At 41.3% G+C, this 18974-nt stretch overlaps 1 protein-coding gene across 5 annotated transcripts in view; it reads left to right on the top strand.

Annotated features, from left to right (window-relative positions):
- Nucleotides 1-18974, top strand: part of dgkd (diacylglycerol kinase delta) — a 121726-nt gene that overhangs the window by 78045 nt on the left and 24707 nt on the right. For 3 of the 5 annotated variants that reach the window (XM_078410735.1, XM_078410733.1, XM_078410738.1), the window contains 10 exons: nt 2088-2196; nt 3852-3991; nt 4990-5074; nt 5996-6090; nt 7142-7241; nt 8373-8637; nt 13462-13614; nt 15042-15170; nt 15724-15832; nt 17653-17763. In XM_078410735.1, coding sequence (XP_078266861.1) covers nt 2088-2196; nt 3852-3991; nt 4990-5074; nt 5996-6090; nt 7142-7241; nt 8373-8637; nt 13462-13614; nt 15042-15170; nt 15724-15832; nt 17653-17763 — 1296 coding nt within the window. The remainder of the gene's footprint in view (nt 1-2087; nt 2197-3851; nt 3992-4989; nt 5075-5995; nt 6091-7141; nt 7242-8372; nt 8638-13461; nt 13615-15041; nt 15171-15723; nt 15833-17652; nt 17764-18974) is intronic. The other 2 variants (XM_078410736.1, XM_078410734.1) reach the window with 1 other exon arrangement.

Below are 18974 nucleotides of genomic sequence, written 5' to 3'. Positions count from 1 at the left end.
GAATTACAATATTAAAATTGTAGATATTGTATGTTTGGGAATTATAGTAGTTTGAATTATGGGTGTATCAAATATTTTGATTGGAGATGTTCAATTATTTATAAATATTGGATACGTGAAAACTTTCTGTTGTAGCATATTGATTCCTTGATATCCATTTATGGCTGATTTATTTCTTAGTGACTAAGTTGCTACTCCATTGAGGATGGGGACAATATGTATAATGTTTCTTCATAATGATTCATAGCAAGGAGATGATCTAAAAGGAGAGAAATGCTTGAATGCAATAACTACACTATGATTTGATTCAAGTTGAAGAAAGGGAATGATGACGAGAGCAAATTAAATAACAGTGACATATAAATTATTTATTAAATTCAAAATTGAGAAATGGAGTCACAAGTAAGCTGGAAGTATTCAAACAGAAGATTGACAAGGCAAATAAACAAAATACTAAGCAGGAAATTGGGATGATAGTGTTTCTTGTGGATGATTTTGGGACACTTTCAATGTTATGCCATTCTTATAAAGCCATACAACAAAGAAATTGGCCCAATCTGTCCTTACCAACCATCAATTATTGATTTTGTAATTACATTTTTGAGCACTTCTGCGCCTAGGTCATTTAAGTGCTCATTCAGATACTTAAATATTGTGAAAGTACCTGCTTCAGCGTGAAAAAAAGTTATTCCTCAGATCCTCGCTGAACCTCTGACCCCTTATCCTAAAAATATGCTTTCTAGTTTTCAATATATCTGCCGTGAGGAAATGTTCCCTGTTATGTACCCTGTTTATGCCTTTCATAATTGTGCATATCTCTAATGTTTCCCTCCTCGGCTTCCTCCGCTCCAGGGAGAGCAAACCCAACCTGTCTAGCCTTCCTTCATAAGTGAAATGTCATGGTGAATGCCCTCTGCACCCTCTCCAATGCAATCACATTATTGGTAGAGTATGATGACCAACAGTGACTACAGTATTCCAGTTGTGGCCTAACCAATGTTTTATAAAGTTTTCCCACAATCTCCCTGCTGTTATATTCTATGCCTTTAGCCAACTAAATGTCCCAAATACCTGCTTCACCACCTTATTTACTTGTAAGTCCACTTTAAGGGTTTTTTGGTTCTGTACACCCAAACTCCCTCTGTTCCTCAGTACACCCTAGGGCATACCGTTCATTGTGTAAGTCCTAGCTTTATTAGTCTTCTCAAAACCCAGCATCTTAAATATGTCAGGATTAAATTCCCTCTTTCATTCCTTTGTCCATCTTAACAATTGATCAATATCAACCTGTAGTCGATGACTATCCCTGCACTCTTATCATCTTTTGTGTCATATGCAAAGGAAAACGTACAGGGATGTTTTCATGGATTCATGTCATGCAGCACAGAAACGGGTCCTTCAGCCCACTGGGTCTGGACCGACTACAGTAATTATTTTTTCTCATACAAATCCATTAACTCCCCTCCACATTCTCTGCCCCCCCAGCACCTCATTTTTCCTGCCACCCACCTACATTTAGGCCATTTACACTGGGCAGTTAGCCTGTGTATCAGGAAATCTTCAGCATGTGGCAAGAGAACGTAGTCAAAGAGACATGGAAACTACTACAGACTAGACCAAGATCAGAATCGATCCTTCCCTGGAGATGGAAGGCACCAGGATTAACCACAATGTCATTCTGAGAGTTTACTGCTTTTTTGGAGTGTGCCATCACTGCTAGAACAATAAAGGTGGATGAATGAAAACAAATTAAGTTGAGGGATTGTTGGAAAAAATGAAGACAGTGACCAAGGGGTACAAGCAGACAAAATAGGAACATGAAATGAACTTGAGCATGTTTTCAAGAGAGAGTTAGATTTAGCTCTTAGGGTTAAGGGAATCAAGGGATATGGGGTAAAAGCCGGAACGGGAAACTGATTTTGGATGATTAGCCATGATCATATTGAATGGCGGTGCTGGCTCGAAGGGTCGAATGGCCTACTCCTGCATCTATTTTCTGTGTTTCTATATCTTGTAATTTCCTACATGTGTTTTCAAATGGCATAGAAGATCTAATATTTCATTTTAAATGCTGCTTTCATTTTCAGTTTGCGATTATTCCAGAAGTTTGACACATTTCGCATCCTTGTGTGTGGCGGAGACGGAAGTGTTGGATGGGTGCTGTCTGAAATCGATAGCCTCAATCTCCACAAACAGGTATTGCCTTATTATATATGGCTTATTGAAAAAAAAATCCACTGTCTCGTTTGATTTGAGCCAGAGGCGCAATGGCAATCTGTATTGGTTGTTGGGATGGCAGGACTTTCATATGAAGAAAGACTGGATAGACTAGGCTTATACTCGCTGGAATTTAGAAGACTGAGTGGAGCTTATAGAAACGTATAAAATTCTTAAGGGGTTGGAGAGGCTAGATGCGGGAAGATTGTTCCCGATGTTGGGGAAGTCCAGAACCAGGGGTCACAGCTTAAGGATAAGGGGGAAGTCTTTTAGGACCGAGATGAGAAAACATTTCTTTACACAGAGAGTGGTGAGTCTGTGGAATTCTCTGCCACAGAAGGTAGTTGAGGCCAGTTCATTGGCTATATTTAAGAGGGAGTTAGATGTGGCCCTTGTGGCTAAAGGGATCAGGGGGTATGGAGAGAAGGCAGGTACAGGTTAATGAGCTGGATGATCAGCCATGATCATATTGAATGGCGGTGCAGGCTCGAAGGGCCGAATGGCCTACTCCTGCACCTATTTTCTATGTTTCTATGTTTCAAGGTCCCAGCTTTGTAAATTCAGAACAAGAAAAGGTGGATCAGTCATTATATGCGTCTTCACACTTATTAGAGTATGTCTGGTTTATCTGGTTATTCTACCTTTAGGTCAATCTGTCCAGATCCATTCTGATTATATATCTGTCAATTCCAACATTGAATCAACTAACCTCTCACATATAAGGAGCTATATTTATGGTGGGGGAGATTGTTTTTGAGGATGGTTATGGGGAAAAGTTTGAGACACAGGAGGCTGTGTTTGCTGTTCACTCCATCCTCCAACAAACTAGTCGGGCTAGTCTTGCTCTTCTGATGAACAAGTAGCTGATATCCCAATTCGAAAATAACAAATTATCTGGAGCAGACAGTACCCTATTTGAAATCCTAAAACTGGTTCTACAGGTAATAAAGAGACTCTATCACGAACCACTATCTCATCACCCACATCCAAGAAGAGGATATACCAGTTGCTGTAATTGGGACCATCTTCAAGTGCAACTGGATAATTAGAGAGGAGTCTCCCTGTTGTCTATGAAAGAGAAAGTCATCCACGACTGTCTTCTCTAAATCATAGTGTGCATTCTGTCCATCCAGTGCCCCATTGGATATAATCTTCACTCTGTAAAATACTGATTATTGAGCCTATCTATACCCTACATCATTTTGTAAACCTCCATAAAGCCACCTCAGCCATCTATGTTCCAATGAGAATACAACCAGAGTATTTAATCTCACCTTACAACTACAGCCCTCCATTCAAGGCAACACCCAGGTGAATCTTTCCTACATTCTCTATTGCTACCAAATTCTCTGATACTGTGGCAATCAGAATTGTATATAATACTCCAAGTGGTAGTCCAAGCAATGATTTGTATGTCCGAACTATTATATTCTTGCCGCAGCCTATGAAGGTAGTATAGTACAAGAATTTGAGAGAGATATGGTACAGGAGGTTATATTCCAAAGTTGGAAACAGTTCAAGGATGAAGGGTGCGTTTCATAATGGCTCACAGGCGATTGTGTTTTAGGATGGGATGTTTCTAGAAATTGATGTTGGGTCTGTTTTCTTTTTTAATAACTTTAAACATTCTTCAGTGCCAGATGGGAGTACTGCCTTTGGGCACAGGGAATGACTTAGCACGAGTGCTGGGATGGGGATCAGCCTGTGATGATGACACGCAACTTCCACAAATCCTGGAGAAACTGGAACGAGCAAGTACAAAGATGCTGGATCGGTGAGAGCATCATTTGAGAGTGCACTGGCTATCCTTTCTATTGATAAATCAGTGAGATATGGCTATATCCCTCTTTTACTGATTTCATTAATGTACACAATTGTTGCTTCCATATTTGGAGACATAATGAATTTGCCACCTTTAATCTTTGGAGGACTAAGCAATCAGAGTTCCTGCTTCTAATTACAATTCCCAATCTCGGCTGCTAAGTCAAGTCATCTTCTGAAATTCTGGGCTTGGGCGTTTGTTTATGTTTGCTGAATTGCTAACTCAAAATGGTGGATTAACAAGGAATAGAGGATATAAGAAAACCCATCCAGAAGCAGTGAAAATTTGAGATGAAACCAAAAATGGTTAGTGATTGAGTAAAGATAAAATTGTTTACTGACCTAATAACTAAACATCACTACATACTGTGCATATTGCTGAGACAATAGCATGTTTACCAACTCTTGGAAGTTTTACAAATGAGCCAGCTCAGGGAATGAGGGCCGAGCAACTAGGAAACAGCAGCGAGCAGTAACAGGAAGTTCTGCATATGGTAGAAGCTATTCACTGAGGATGCACATGCTAACTCCGGTTAGTTGGAAATATTTGGAAGGGAATTCAGTGTGGCAGTGGGAATGGGATAATGCTGGAACATAATGATGTTCATATGGCTTTCCAAGCCATAGAGGGTTAATGGCACATGTTGTGGTGGAAAAAGAATGGTGCGTGCTGCAGGGAACGGAGTAAAGGTGCCAGGCATAAGGTGAACGAGTAAGAGTGCGTTAATGAGCGTGGCATTATACGGTATGTATAAACACTGCTGTAATTTCTACATGGTGAAACCAAAATGTGTAAAAATGGCCTTTATTAAAATCTGACAATATGCACTTTAACGATTGGGTCTTTGTCCCAAACATTGTGTAGGGCACTGTAACTAAAGATAATGGACTGCCTTTCAGAAAATGAAAAAAACAGTAAAGAATGACTAACCGTTATCTTCGTTTTTACAGGTGGGGTATCATGGTTTATGAAACAAAACTCCCTCGACATCTCTCCCCTTCAATAGGAACAGAAGATTTCTGTGATGTTTTAGAGGTAAAGAGTTGCACAGTATGAGAGAAAAACAAAATGGAGTAGAATTTTATCCTCGGTCACATGCTGCACATTGTACTGCCCTTCTGAAGTTTAGTTTAGTTTCGAGTTACGGCGCGGAAACAGGCCCTTCGGCATGAGTCCGCGCCAACCAGTGATCCCCGTACATTAACACTATCCTACATACTAGGGACAATTTACAATTTTTGCTGAAGCCTACAAACCTGTATATCTTTGGAATGTGGAAGGAAACTGGAGCACCCGGAGAAACCCCATGCAGTCACAGGGAGAAAACTCCGTACAGACAGCCCCCGTAGTCAGGATCAAACCCGGGTCTCTGACACTGTAAGGCAGCAACTCTACCACTGCGCCATTGAGCCACCCCTTAATTCTGTTTAATAGATTTCATTAGTTGAAAACAATGGTTATCTAATGAATTCATCACCCGCCTGGTGCGAAAGTGGTGAGCCTTCAAACATAGCACATTGTACACATTATCATATTAAACATTATAGTGCGACTCAGAGGAAGTGTTCACAGATATAGCCTTGCCATGGGGCACAGATGTTTGCAGATTTTAGCAAGTTCCAACTTGGTCTTTAAATCTGAGTTCTCTGTCAGGTCTGCATGTAGCTCTAATCACAATTCCTTTGCAATGATAACTTTTAACAAATGGTAAAAAAAAAACAATTGACAAGAGTAAGGGATAATTTGATGGGTGTTCCAATGGTAAAAGATAGAAATCAAACATGGTCATATTGAGTAACACATTAATCTCATTGCAGGTTTGATTGTCCAGGTTGTTTTCTAGAGTTCCCTCCTTTAGTCCCAAGCAAGAAAAACAATAGCCACCTTATTTTGTTGAAGTGGTGTAGGGTAAATTGTAAGAGCAGCTGATTTACTTATCATTCCAATTTTGCTCAGGTACCACAGATTTCATCTTATGAGGATTCAGTTGCAGCACATCTGTCCAAAATCCTGACATCAGATCAACATTCGGTGGTAATATCATCAGCAAAGTGAGTATCTTGCAACAAGAAGAACCTGGAATATGCCAGCTCATTTTACCAATCTGAATTACTTCAAATACTCCCTCCTCCATCCTTATTACTTTATCCATCTGCAAGTCCTCTTCTTCTACTGATCCCATTCTAAATGTAGGCCAAAGTATAAAGTGGCTTTTATTCCCCAAATCAGAATAGCAGCCACTGTTCTGAGCATTGAAATAGCTGCTGTCATAATTTGAATCAAATATTATTTGACCAGTGGAAGCAAAATTGTAGTGCATGACTACTCTGGCATTAAGAACAGTTTGGCTTTCTCGAACGTATCAACAAAAATCAGATGAAATGCGATGAAAGCAAAAGATATAATCAAGTTATATTGTAATAAATATAGCTAAGTGCTGTAACTTCTTGGTCTTTATTGACCAGGAATGTGATTTCCGACCCCAAAGAGCATCCCCAGCAGTTACTCTAATTCAATGATAGTTATATAGTTACCTGAGGTGTCAAAATTTAAAACTTTAACCACGAGATTAAAAAGAATAATTATTGATTCATTGCAGTTTCATCGCACTGTTAAATAGTAATAGACCATTGTTTGTGATTATTTTGAATTTGGAGTGGCCCTGTCAACACAATGAAGGACTAAGCAGACTTTGCACTGCAAAGCACATAGCTTCAGTTCTTCAGGAGTTCGGTTCAGTGCTCAGCGGCTGATGACTAGTTCTGCATGGGCCAGAATGGATGGGCACCACTGAAGTGAAATGGCCGTCACAGCTCAGGGGGTTCGAGGACAGTTGCTGTCTCAGAACCATACATTTCAGAACTTGGACTGGACCTTACAGAGGTGTGCAATGGAGTATATATATTTTTTAAATGCATTAATCACAAAAACTTACTGCAATTAGTCGACAGTGCTAATAGTTTAATGGCTTCATTAACCATTGCAAATTAGTGGACTGAAATAAATATAGAGCCTAATTAGTATTATACCTAGTAGAGCAAAATGTACAGGTGCACGATTGAATAATATCATGTGCTTTGTACACCCATTTTCTCCTTACAGAGTGCTTTGTGAAACAGTTAAAGATTTTGTGGCCCGGGTTGGGAAGGCATATGAAAGGACAACAGAGAACAGGGAAGAATCTGAGACCATGGCAAGAAAGGTATGCAGGAAGACCAGTGCTGTTGGCGACTGTTGGCATCTGATTCATGTTCCAGTTTTTAGTCACTGTGACACTTCTTGGCATACATTTCTACAGTTCCTAGTATTCACTGTGTACATTAACAAGTGTTCCATTCCTTGTGCATGGGACCATGAGGTGTGAGACCCATTTAACTGAACAGAATACACTTTTTACTCTCACACTCTGCACATTTCTTGCTGATCTGGATTCCTTTATGCAGTGAAACTCTGATAATCAACTATTCCACTGGTTGGAAATACCATTGGTATGGCAATAGGCTCACCAAGGCCAGGTTCCTGTGCTCCCACTAATCTTCTCTGGGCTCCTATAAACTCACCTGATTCTGTTTCCAACATTTCCTTGAAATCACCTGGGTCCTGTTTCCAGCACTTCCTTGAAATTCATTGGGCTTATTGCAAAATTTATTAGGGTCCAATTCAAACATTGACCATTGCTTTGCCTCCACAGATGCTGCTTGACCTGCTGAGTTCCCTCCAGTGGTTTGTCTTTTAGTGATAAAAAACAAAATCATCTGTATCACTGATTTCCCACTGATGTCTTTCTGCTGACTCTTTGCACGTTAATGGAGCTTCTTCAGAATCAGCTTTTACCTTTATTTAGCAGAGGGAGAGTGGCAACATTGAATCAGTAGGCTTTCAATTGCAGGAATTAGATGTGTGATGTGGACTATAAAATGGCAACTGGAATTTCATTCACAAAACTGGGAGAATGCCACAAACAAGAAAGTATGCAGTAAATATGAGGATGTTGAGTGGTATGTAAAAACATGCATACCTAGGATGCTGCCTTATCTCTATAATATCCCAGCAGTTATATGTAGATCTCTGTGTCATTCAGTTTTGTTTTTAATATACACCTCAACAGTCAACTCCTAATGCTTAAGTCTGAAGAAGGGTCTTGACCCGAAACGTCACCCATTCCTTCTCTCCAGAGATGCTGCCTGTCCCGCTGAGTTACTCCAGCTTTTTCTGTCTAACTCCCAATGCTTGCTTTAAACCATAAATCTAAATTTTGTATCCATCCTTCCACTATCATTGTTTATTGCCAGATTAGGAGGACTGACTGATTTATGTTATCTCTTAACTACAGTGCTCTGTCCTAAAAGAAAAACTGGACTCGCTGCTCAAAACACTCAATGATGAATCTCAGGCAATATCCTCTCTACCAAACCCACCGCCAACAATTGCAGAAGAGCAGGAAGATGGCGAGACAGCCAACATCATGTGCGACATTGCCGATGAAAGGCCAGCCTGCTCACCCAGGCCACAGATATTCCGGCCCAGGGAGCAATTAATGTTGCGGGCAAATAGTTTAAAGAAAGCAATTCGACAGATCATAGAACATGCAGAAAAAGGTGAGAAATCAACAGCAGCTCACTCTGTAATTGTGCAATATCTACAGGCATTAGGCATTCTGATCAGTTCATACAAAGGTATCAAACCACTTTGTACACAAACCTCAGGCTCCAGTTCCATTGAATTAAAGATTAGCAACAACCAAACTGACATATGATTCACTCTTCCTTTCATGGCTGAACCATTACTTTCTGAAAATTTGATTGCATTTTGCCCTACAATTGCAACCAGTTTGAAATCATGGTTTATATGATTTTCCAGTTTGAATCATGAAATTCAACTAGACATTTCTTGCTGTGTTGTAAACCTGTGACCTCCATATGATTTCTGCGCTGTGATATCTCTGCAATGCACCACTTAGAGCATTGCTGAGGAGCTTGGATCATGCCCTAAGGATGCCCTTTGTTGGGTATTTCTAGGATAGTTTTAATCCTGTAGCCATCAACCTTGGAGGATGTGAAGGGCCCAAGGGTTTAATTAAGTAAAGAAAATGTTTAATTGGGTCCTTGGGTCCTTGTACCCCGGTGGCTGTACCCCTTGGAAATAAGTACTCCTGTTTAAGTACTGTTGGGGGGGACAGCCTACCTGGGGGCAGCGACGGTGCCCGGGCCTCTGGCAAGGAGTCCGGCCCTGTTGCTCAGAAGGGTAGGGAAAGGAAGAGGAGAGCGATAGTAATAGGGGACTCTATAGTGAGGGGGTCAGATAGGCGTTTCTGTGGACGCAGTCGGGAGACCCGGATGGTGGTTTGCCTCCCTGGTGCCGGTGTCCGGGATGTGTCTGAGCGTGTCCAGGATATCCTGAAAGGGGAGGGAGAGGAGCCAGAGGTCGTGGTACATATAGGTACCAACAATATAGGTAGGATAAGGGAAGAGGTCCTGAAAGGAGAATTTAGGGGGCTAGGAAGAGAGTTAAAAAAAAGGACTTCCAAAGTAATAATCTCAGGCTTACTGCCTGTGCCACGCGATAGTGAGAATAGGAATGGAGTGAGGTGGAGGATAAATAAGTGGCTGAGGAACTGGTGCAGGGAGCAGGGTTTCAAGTTTCTGGATCATTGGGACCTCTTCTGGGGGAAGTATGACTTGTACAAAAAGGACGGGTTGCATCTGAACCTGAGGGGAACCAATATCCTGGCGGAGAGATTTGCTAAAATAATTGCGGAGACTTTAAACTAGTACGGTTGGGGGGAGGGACTCAAACACAGATAGCTAACAGGCAGTGTGTGAGGCAGGAGGCAGAAAAGGGAAACACTCAGACCCAATATGTAGGAGAGAAAGAAGGGAAAAGAAATAAACTGAGAATAAGAAATGATGGGTCCCTTAAATGTGTATATTTTAATGCTAGGAGCATTGTAAGAAAGGTGGATGAGCTTAGAGCCTGGATTGACATCTGGAAGTATGATGTTGTGGCGATCAGTGAAACATGGTTGCAGGAGGGTTGCGATTGGCAATTAAATATTCCAGGATTTCATTGTTTCAGATGTGATAGAATCGGAGGGGCAAGAGGTGGGGGTGTTGCATTGCTTGTCAGGGAGGATATCACAGCAGTGCTTTGGCAGGACAGACTAGAAGGCTCGATTAGGGAGGCTGTTTGGGTGGAACTCAGAAATGAGAAAGGTTTAGCAACACTTATAGGGGTGTATTATAGACCGCCAAATAGGGAACGAGAATTGGAAGAGCAAATATGTAAGGAGATAGCAGATATTAGTAGTAAGCACAGAGTGGTGATTGTGGGTGATTTCAATTTTCCGTATATAGACTGGGAATCGCATTCTGTTAAAGGGCTGGATGGTTTGGAGTTTGTAAAATGTGTGCAGGATAGTTTTTTGCAGCAATACGTAGAGGTGCCTACCAGAGAAGGGGCAGTGTTGGACCTCCTGTTAGGAAATGAGATGGGTCAGGTGACGGAGGTATGCGTTGAGGAGCACTTTGGGTCTAGTGATCACAATGCCATTAGTTTTAATATCATTATGGAGAAGGTCAAATCTGGACCAAGGGTTGAGATTTTGGATTGGAGAAAGGCTAATTTTGAGGAGATGAGAAAGGATTTAAAAGGAGTGAAATGGAAATTTTTGTTTTATGAAAAGGATATAATAGAGAAATGGAGGATATTTAAAGGTGAAATTTTGAGAGTACAGAGTCTTTATGTCCCTGTTCGGTGGAAAGGAAAGAATAATAATTTGAAAGAGCCGTGGTTTTCCAGGGAAATTGGACACGGTTCGGAAAAAGAGGGAGATATACAATAAATATAAGCGGCAGGGAGTAAATGAGGTTCTTGAGGAATATAAAGAATGTAAAAGGAATCTTAAGAAGGAAATTAGAAAAGCGAAAAAAAGATATGAGGCTGCTTTGGCAAGTAATGTAAAAGTAAACCCCAAGGGGTTCTACAGATATGTCAATAGCAAAAGGATAGTGAGGGATAAAATTGGTCCATTAGAGAGTCAGAGTGGTCAGCTATGTGCTGAGCCGGAAGAAATGGGGGAGATATTAAACAATTTCTTTTCTTCGGTATTTACAGAGGAGAAGGATATTGAATTATGTGAGGTAAGCGAAACAAGTAGAGTAGTGATGGAAATTAGGAGGATTAAAGAAGAGGAGGTACGGACACTTTTGAAAAATATAAAAGTGGATAAGTCTCCAGGTCCTGATAGGATATTCCCTAGGACATTGAGGGAAGTTAGTGCAGAAATAGCAGGGGCTATGACGGAAATATTTCAAACGTCATTAGAAACGGGGATGGTGCCGGAAGATTGGCGCATTGCGCATGTTGTGCCCTTGTTTAAAAAAGGTTCTAAAAGTAAACCTAGCAATTATAGACCTATTAGTTTGACGTCTGTGGTGGGAAAATTAATGGAAAAGATACTTAGGGACAATATATATAATTATTTGTATAATCAAGGCCTGATTAGAAACAGTCAACATGGATTTGTGCCTGGAAGGTCATGTTTGACTAATCTTCTTGAATTTTTTGAAGAGGTTACCAGGGAAATTGATAAGGGCAAGGCTGTGGATGTTGTCTATATGGACTTCAGTAAGGCATTTGACAAGGTTCCACATGGAAGGTTGATTAAGAAGGTTAAATCGTTGGGTATTAATAGTGAGGTTGCAAGATGGATTCAACAATGGCTGAATGGGAGATACCAGAGGGTAACGGTTGACAATTGTATGTCAGGTTGGAGGCCAGTGTCTAGTGGAGTACCCCAAGGATCTGTGTTGGGTCCACTGTTGTTTGTCATTTACATTAATGATCTGGATGATGGTGTGGCAAATTGGATTAGTAAATATGCAGATGATACTAAGATAGGTGGAGTAGTTGATAGTGAGGTAGATTTTCAAAGTCTACAGAGAGACTTGGGCCTTTTGGAAGGGTGGGCTGAAAGATGGCAGATGGAGTTTAATGCTGATAAGTGTGAGGTGCTGCATTTTGGTAGGACAAATCAAAATAGGACGTACAGGGTAAATGGTAGGGAATTGAGGAATGCAGTGGAACAGAGGGATCTGGGAATAACTGTGCATTGTTCCCTGAAGGTGGAATCTCATGTGGATAGGGTGGTGAAGAAGGCGTTTGGTATGCTTGCCTTTATAAATCAGAGCATCGAGTATAGAAGTTGGGATGTAATGTTAAAATTGTACAGGGCATTGGTGAGGCCGAATCTGGAGTATGGTGTGCAGTTCTGGTCGCCAAATTATAGGAAGGATGTCGACAAAATGGAGAGGGTACAGAGGAGATTTACTAGAATGTTGCCTGGGTTTCAGCACTTAGGCTACAGAGAGAGGTTGAACAGGTTGGGTCTTTATTCTTTGGAGCGTAGAAGGTTGAGGGGGGACTTGATAGAGGTTTTTAAAATTTTGAGAGGGACGGACAGAGTTGACGTGGGTAGGCTTTTCCCTTTGAGAGTGGGGAAGATTCCAACAAGGGGACATAGCTTCAGAATTGAGGGACAAAGGTTTAGGGGTAACATGAGGGGGAACTTCTTTACTCAGAGGGTGGTGGCTGTATGGAATGGGCTTCCGGTGGAAGTGGTGGAGGCTGGCTCGATTTTATTATTTAAGAGTAAATTGGATAGGTATATGGATAGGAGGGGATTGGAGGGTTATGGTCTGAGTGCAGGTAGATGAGACTAGGTCAGGGAGAATGGTCGGCGTGGACTGGTAGGGCCGGACAGGCCTGTTTCCATGCTGTAGTTGTTATATGTTATATGTTATATGTTCACATTCCCATTACACCAATCTCACAATTCTCAAGAGATGTCCCTCACACTTCCCTTAAGTACATGGTGAGTCTCCAGTCCACACTCCACTCTAATCCACAATTCATATCATGCTCTATTATACAGCCAGTTTCTGATTCACTTCACCAAATGCTACATTATAACTCTCACCTGCCCACATTGTGCTAGTCAATTAAGGTGGCACTTTTTGAAGGATCTCTTCCCTCCAGGCCAGGGCCAATCTCTTGAAGGTGATGATTGGACAGGAAAACTGGTGGCAAACTTTCAAGTCCAGAAATATGCAATGCCTATTATCATGCAACCAAAATCTTACAATTATATTTTAATGTGATAGAAGAGCATCTAAAATGACCACTGTTCCACTGCAGGAACAGCAAATACTGGAATTTCTGTATGTGCAAAGACGATGATGATGCTAGCTATTTAATTTTCTGCAGAAATTTGACTTGTATCAACAAATGTTTTTTAAAATAGCAGTATGCCATCAATTATTAATGTATCTTTATTTTGGACGAAGCACATTTGAGAGAAGAAAGCTTCATAAATATTGAATAAGTTCTGATATACGTGATCCTATTATTTTTGCATTATACAGCTGTTGATGAACAGAACGCACAGACACAAGACCAAGAAGGTTATAGCTTTGGAGTTTGCTCTGAAGAAGAAGGAAAAGACACCCAAAACGAAGACAAAATCTCTCTGCAGTCCTCATATAGCACCAACATTAAAGGAAGGGTCAACCGGAAAGGTATCAAACGTCGGATAAGTAATTGCCTATGATGTAGTAGTGTAAAGAGTGCACAACATAGACGCAGCTGGGGTGGCTTGTGCCCATGGATGGTACGGGATTCTGGGTTTTCAAGAGAATCATGGAGGGAAATGGAGAAAGATAGTAGTAGAGAAAATAGATAGATGCAAAATGCTGGAGTAACTCAGTGGGATAGACAGCATCTCTGGATAGAAGGATAGAAGGAATGGATGATGTCACCCATTCCTTCTATCCAGACCATTCCTTCTATCCAAAGATGCTGTCTATCCCACTGAGTTACTCCAGCATTTTGTGTCTACGGTGTAAACCAACATCTGCAGCTCCTTTCTACACAGTAGATAAAAAAAAAGGTTGTGGAAGGAACTTGGGAAAAGAAGATGGGCTAAAGTGAGATTGAGGGTTATTATAAAAAGCTTGCGAGAAAGAGGAAAGGTGTGTTTATAAGAAAGGAAAATTGATTAGCAATTGAGGATGGCATTAAAGGAGGTGAATGAAATGAATGGAAATAGCACAGAAACAACAATTAACTAAGTTATTTATCAAGATTGTCACTGATCAAGGTTTAGGATACGGGCAAAGTTAGAAGATACTTTATGTTAGTGGCAATGGACAAGGCGAGAATATTAGGAGAGCATTAAGCACTGAAAAAATATTAAAGATGCTGTTGAGCAAGGCCTTTGGGCAAAAATGAACTTGACACACTGGTGCATTGACCAAGCACTGCAAAGTTTCAGGCAGGGATGCCACCTACTGGGGTCAGGAGAGAATGTCAATATTCAAACTGTGGTTCAAGGTTCATGCTCCATGGAGTAAAGGGACTTGAACTGAAGTCATGAGGCAAGGACAATGTCATTCATTGTCTGGGCCCGGAGTAATACCAACCAAGGTCTGAGAGTAGAAATTGCACCGACTGAGGTTTGTGAAAAAACAATGCTGAGTTCTAGGAATGACATTGTCGAATGTCCAATGGCAAAAGTGGCAATGATATTTGACTGTTGCGTCTAGCTGTTAGAGAAGAGAATGTTAAACAGTGGGGGGTGAAATATCAGAAAATTTAGTCAAACGGTAAAAATAGAACCTTGTTTTTATGCAGACGATTCAGAAAACTCAAAGCAGCAAACTCAGCGATTGTTTTTTCTTTCTTGAGCCTGCTGCTAACGGTGCCTGTTTTTTGAAATGAATTGAATATGAGCTCTAAAAAATAAAGCACCGTACAAACGTACATGTCGTTTTTCATTGAGTTGCAGACGTTTGCTGATTTGAGGTCTTCTTGTGGTTCCATCCATAAAAGGTTTCTAAATATTAAGTCGTTTTTTTGGATATATCTTAAGTGTAAATGGATGTATTCTGACCAAGTAATCGTCAGCAAAATGTAGCTGAAGACCAATATGCTGTCCTTATTGCAGTGCCAAAGTCTCCATGTGAGAGGAGGATCAGTAAAGGAAACCTGTCCATTGGGAGTTCCTCTTCACTTCCCACTCCAACAGGAAATCGAGACAATTTGCCAATGTTAAACTCCAAGATTCTTTATCCAAGTAAGTGATTTTATTAAACTGAAATCTAACATGCCGCAGGGACCTCTTGTGGTTGGCCCAGTGAGATCACATCAGCAGTGCTAATCAATGCAGACTTAAGGGAGACAGATCTAAACTGCAGTCAAATATCACAGATTACTTCAACAAGTTATGGAGGATAGCCAGAAATAAGTACCACTCTGAGGATCTATCTCAACTGTAACATAGAATTTGAACTTGATATTCTAACTTTCTGAGTTTTAATTGTTGGTGCATGTTAAATGGATTGTTCTGATCCTGCCGTTACTCTCTCACAATAATCTGCAAATTATTTTGTCTTTTGACTTTCCTTTCTCAGTTCAATGGCTGACATCACCATCTGGGACATTATGTGTCACAAAGTGTGGGGAGAGGGGGCTGAGGATCTGAACGCTGCTTTCATACTGGACTCAGCAATGTTAACTCGGGGGACTTATCTTTTATTCAGGTGGGGGTGTGGCTGGTTCCATTTTGTGCTGCAAGTGCTTGCACTGTCGACCTTGTCACTGACTCTGTCCTGTGCACCTCCCTTCAGGTTTACGAGCTGGACTGGCTGCTTCCTTGGCCGGAGGATCTGTCATCAGCAAAATGTTATTTGTCCATGCTGACCCTGTAAACTCGGAACCTGATGCGCTGTATGTACTGTAAGATGCTGCAGTTTTTTATTAATCCCCAAATTACTCCCCCCTGTGTTTGGCATACAATTTCAAATGTTTTGATCTGTTTTCAAAAGTTTCACAGTGTAATTCCAGAATCTGTTTTTATGAATTTTCTTTGTGCCATTCAAGATGAGTAATAATTACAGAGGATTATTAATCACTTCTTTACAGCTGATGCAAGTACCACTTACTTACAGGTCATACATTGCATTGAACAGTTTGAAACAATTTTAACCTTCCTTTAAAATGTTCCAACAAACATTCCCAGGTCAAATGCAGTGTATGTTATACAGAGAATTAAAACACCTCCTTGCTGTTTTATTGATGCTCCCACATAAGGCATAACATGGATTAGATACAGGATAAAGCATCCTCCACTCTCCCATCAAGTGATCATTGGGAAATTGCAGTCGAGATTACGTAAAGCGTACAGCTCATCAGACTTTATCAGATCTGATACAGCAAGTGTTAGCTGCAGAATACACTGATCCATTGTGTGTGGACACACAGTCTAGAAGAAGTAGAGAAGAGTGGTGAGGCAAGTTAGATGGAGAGGAGCGAATTGCCTGTGAGTCAGTACCCAGGTCACATTCAGCACTTTCATGAAAGCAAGAGCAATTGGCAAGAAAGTCTCCTTAGCTAATACAAAGTTGATGGAGTGAGAGTGGGAGTACTGCAAGTTTGAGAATGAATTGCACACTCTTCCGATCTGCATGAAGGATAGAAGCAAAAAGTGGAGCTGAGGATCTCTCATTTAGGCATCGGAAAGTGCAGAAATTAAAGATCACACCAGGATGGTATTTATCTTGACTTTATGGCCAGATATAGGAGTGATGGTCACAACCAGGGAGCAGCCAGTGAACCCATTATCTCTTCTGCAGAAGTGTCTATCAAAGAAAAAGGGAGAACATGTTATTTTAAAAAAATAAAGAAACTGTAGAAAAAAATCTATTGACATCTCTGATAATCCTTTACAAAGCTGATTATTATAATGTTTAGCATTTTGTAGAGATGGCAATGCGGATTTGTACCGCAAATTCTTCTTGCTCACTCCATAAATTAAATTGAACTTAGTTGTACTGATTATTTTATGTTTTTTTTGTTTATTTTTATATTCCTTCCTAAAATATATTCCTGTTCATGACTCCTGTTATTTCAGGTGTTGATTCTGTTCCCTGAAACCTATTATTCATTACTCCTATTCTCACCTTTTGTCTCTCCCAGGGTCGGGGTCGGGTCCTCCCAGGGTCCGGGTCAGATCCTCCCAGGGTTGGGGTCAGATCCTCCCAGGGTGGGGGTTGGGTCCTGTCAGGGCTGGGTCCTCCCAGGATCAGGGCTGGGTCCTCCCAGGGTTGGGGTCGGGTCCTCCCAGGGTCGGGGTCGGGTCCTCCCAGGGTCGGGGTCCGGTCCTCCCAGGGTCGGGGTCGGGTCCTCCCAGGGTTTGGGTCGGGTCCTCCCAGGGTCGGGGTCGGGTCCTCCCAGGGTCGGGGTCGGGTCCTCCCAGGGTCCGGGTCAGATCCTCCCAGGGTCGGGTCAGGTCCTCCCAGGGTCGGGTCAGATCCTCCCAGGGTTGGGGTCAGATCCTCCCAGGGTCGGGGTCGGATCCTCCCAGGGTCGGGGTCGGGTCCTCTCAGGGTCGGGGTCGGGTCCTCCCAGGGTTGGGGTCGGGTCCTCCCAGGGTCCGGGCCAGGTCCTCCCAGCTGGTGAATATACCTTTGCAAGGTGAAATAAACTGAAATAAAGGATATTTTACCTGTGGAATCTTATTGATAATAAAACTAAGTTTGATTTATTTTGTTCTTTAGAAATGGGTACATGGAAAAATGCGTCATGAACAATTACTTTGGGATTGGTTTGGATGCAAAAATATCCCTAGATTTCAACAACAAACGTGACGAACATCCAGAAAAATGCAGGTGAGGAAACCAAAATTCAGTTGGTCCTCCCATTGGTTTATCATTACGTGCAACGAGATCCAGTGAAAACCTTTTGTTTGTGCGTCAAATTAAACATAAGCACAATCAAACCATATAAAAGCATCGCAGGTAGTGCAAAAAGAAAAATACCAGAATACAGAATATTCTTATAGTTCTTTAAAAGTACTATAACATTACAGTTCCAGAGCAAAAGTCCAACTTCTCCAATGAGGTAAGCTGGAAGAAGCTGTTCCTGAATCTGATTGTACATGCTTTCTAGATTTTGCATCTTCTGTTCAATGGGAGAGAGGAGAAGATGGAATGATCTGGATGAAAGTGGTCTTTGATTATTTTGTCCCCATTCCTGGGGCACCATAATGTATAAATATAGTTGATGTTGGTGAGGTGAGGTTGATGCGTTTGCTGGCTGAGCTACATCCACAACTCTGCAATTTCTTGCAGTCTTGGGCAAAGCTATTCCCAAACCAAGCTGTGATGCAACCCAACAGTATACTTTCTACAGTACATCTGTATATGTTACTAAAGGTTGTAGGACAAAATGTTGAACTTCCTCAGAAGATGCATTGGTGTGCTTAGTTTCTATGTGGTTTCAATGTTTCAAGGCATAAATATTAATGGTGATATTTATGCCTTCGAACTTGAAGCACTCTTTGATGCTGATTGGGGCATCGTGTGTACGCCACCATGCTTCCTGAACTAAATAAGTAGCTTCTTTGTGTTGCTGACAATGAGGGAGAAGTTGCTGTCTCTTGACACCATCTTACTAAGCTCTCTGCCTTCTTCCAGTACTCCGTCTCGTCAATGTTCATGATACGGTCCTCTACCATCTACTGCAAAGTTTGTAAATGGACATAGAGCGTAATATGGCTGCACAGTTGGGGGTGTAACAGGGAGTCTAGTACGGTCTGAGAATGCATCCTTCAGGAGCACTGTTGAAAGCTGAACTAAAAGAATAGCCAACCTACAATCTATCCACAAGCTGCTCATTTAGTTTTCTTTCTCCACTCTTCATGTTCCATGACATTGAAGGAGATAATTGTTAACATCAGATGAAGAGCAAAAAGTCAGAAATCATTGCAGTTCACATTGTACTTCACATTGTGTAGATGTGAAAATCTCTATGCTGCTGTTCATACTTAACCCAACAACTTTCATTATTGCCAATTTAATTTATGGCTGAATTTTCCTCC

This window comes from Rhinoraja longicauda, chromosome 13, assembly GCF_053455715.1.
Source record: "Rhinoraja longicauda isolate Sanriku21f chromosome 13, sRhiLon1.1, whole genome shotgun sequence".
NCBI lineage: Eukaryota > Metazoa > Chordata > Chondrichthyes > Rajiformes > Arhynchobatidae > Rhinoraja > Rhinoraja longicauda.
Note: the sequence above shows the minus strand (reverse complement) of the source record. Positions and strands in the feature narration are given on the sequence as shown.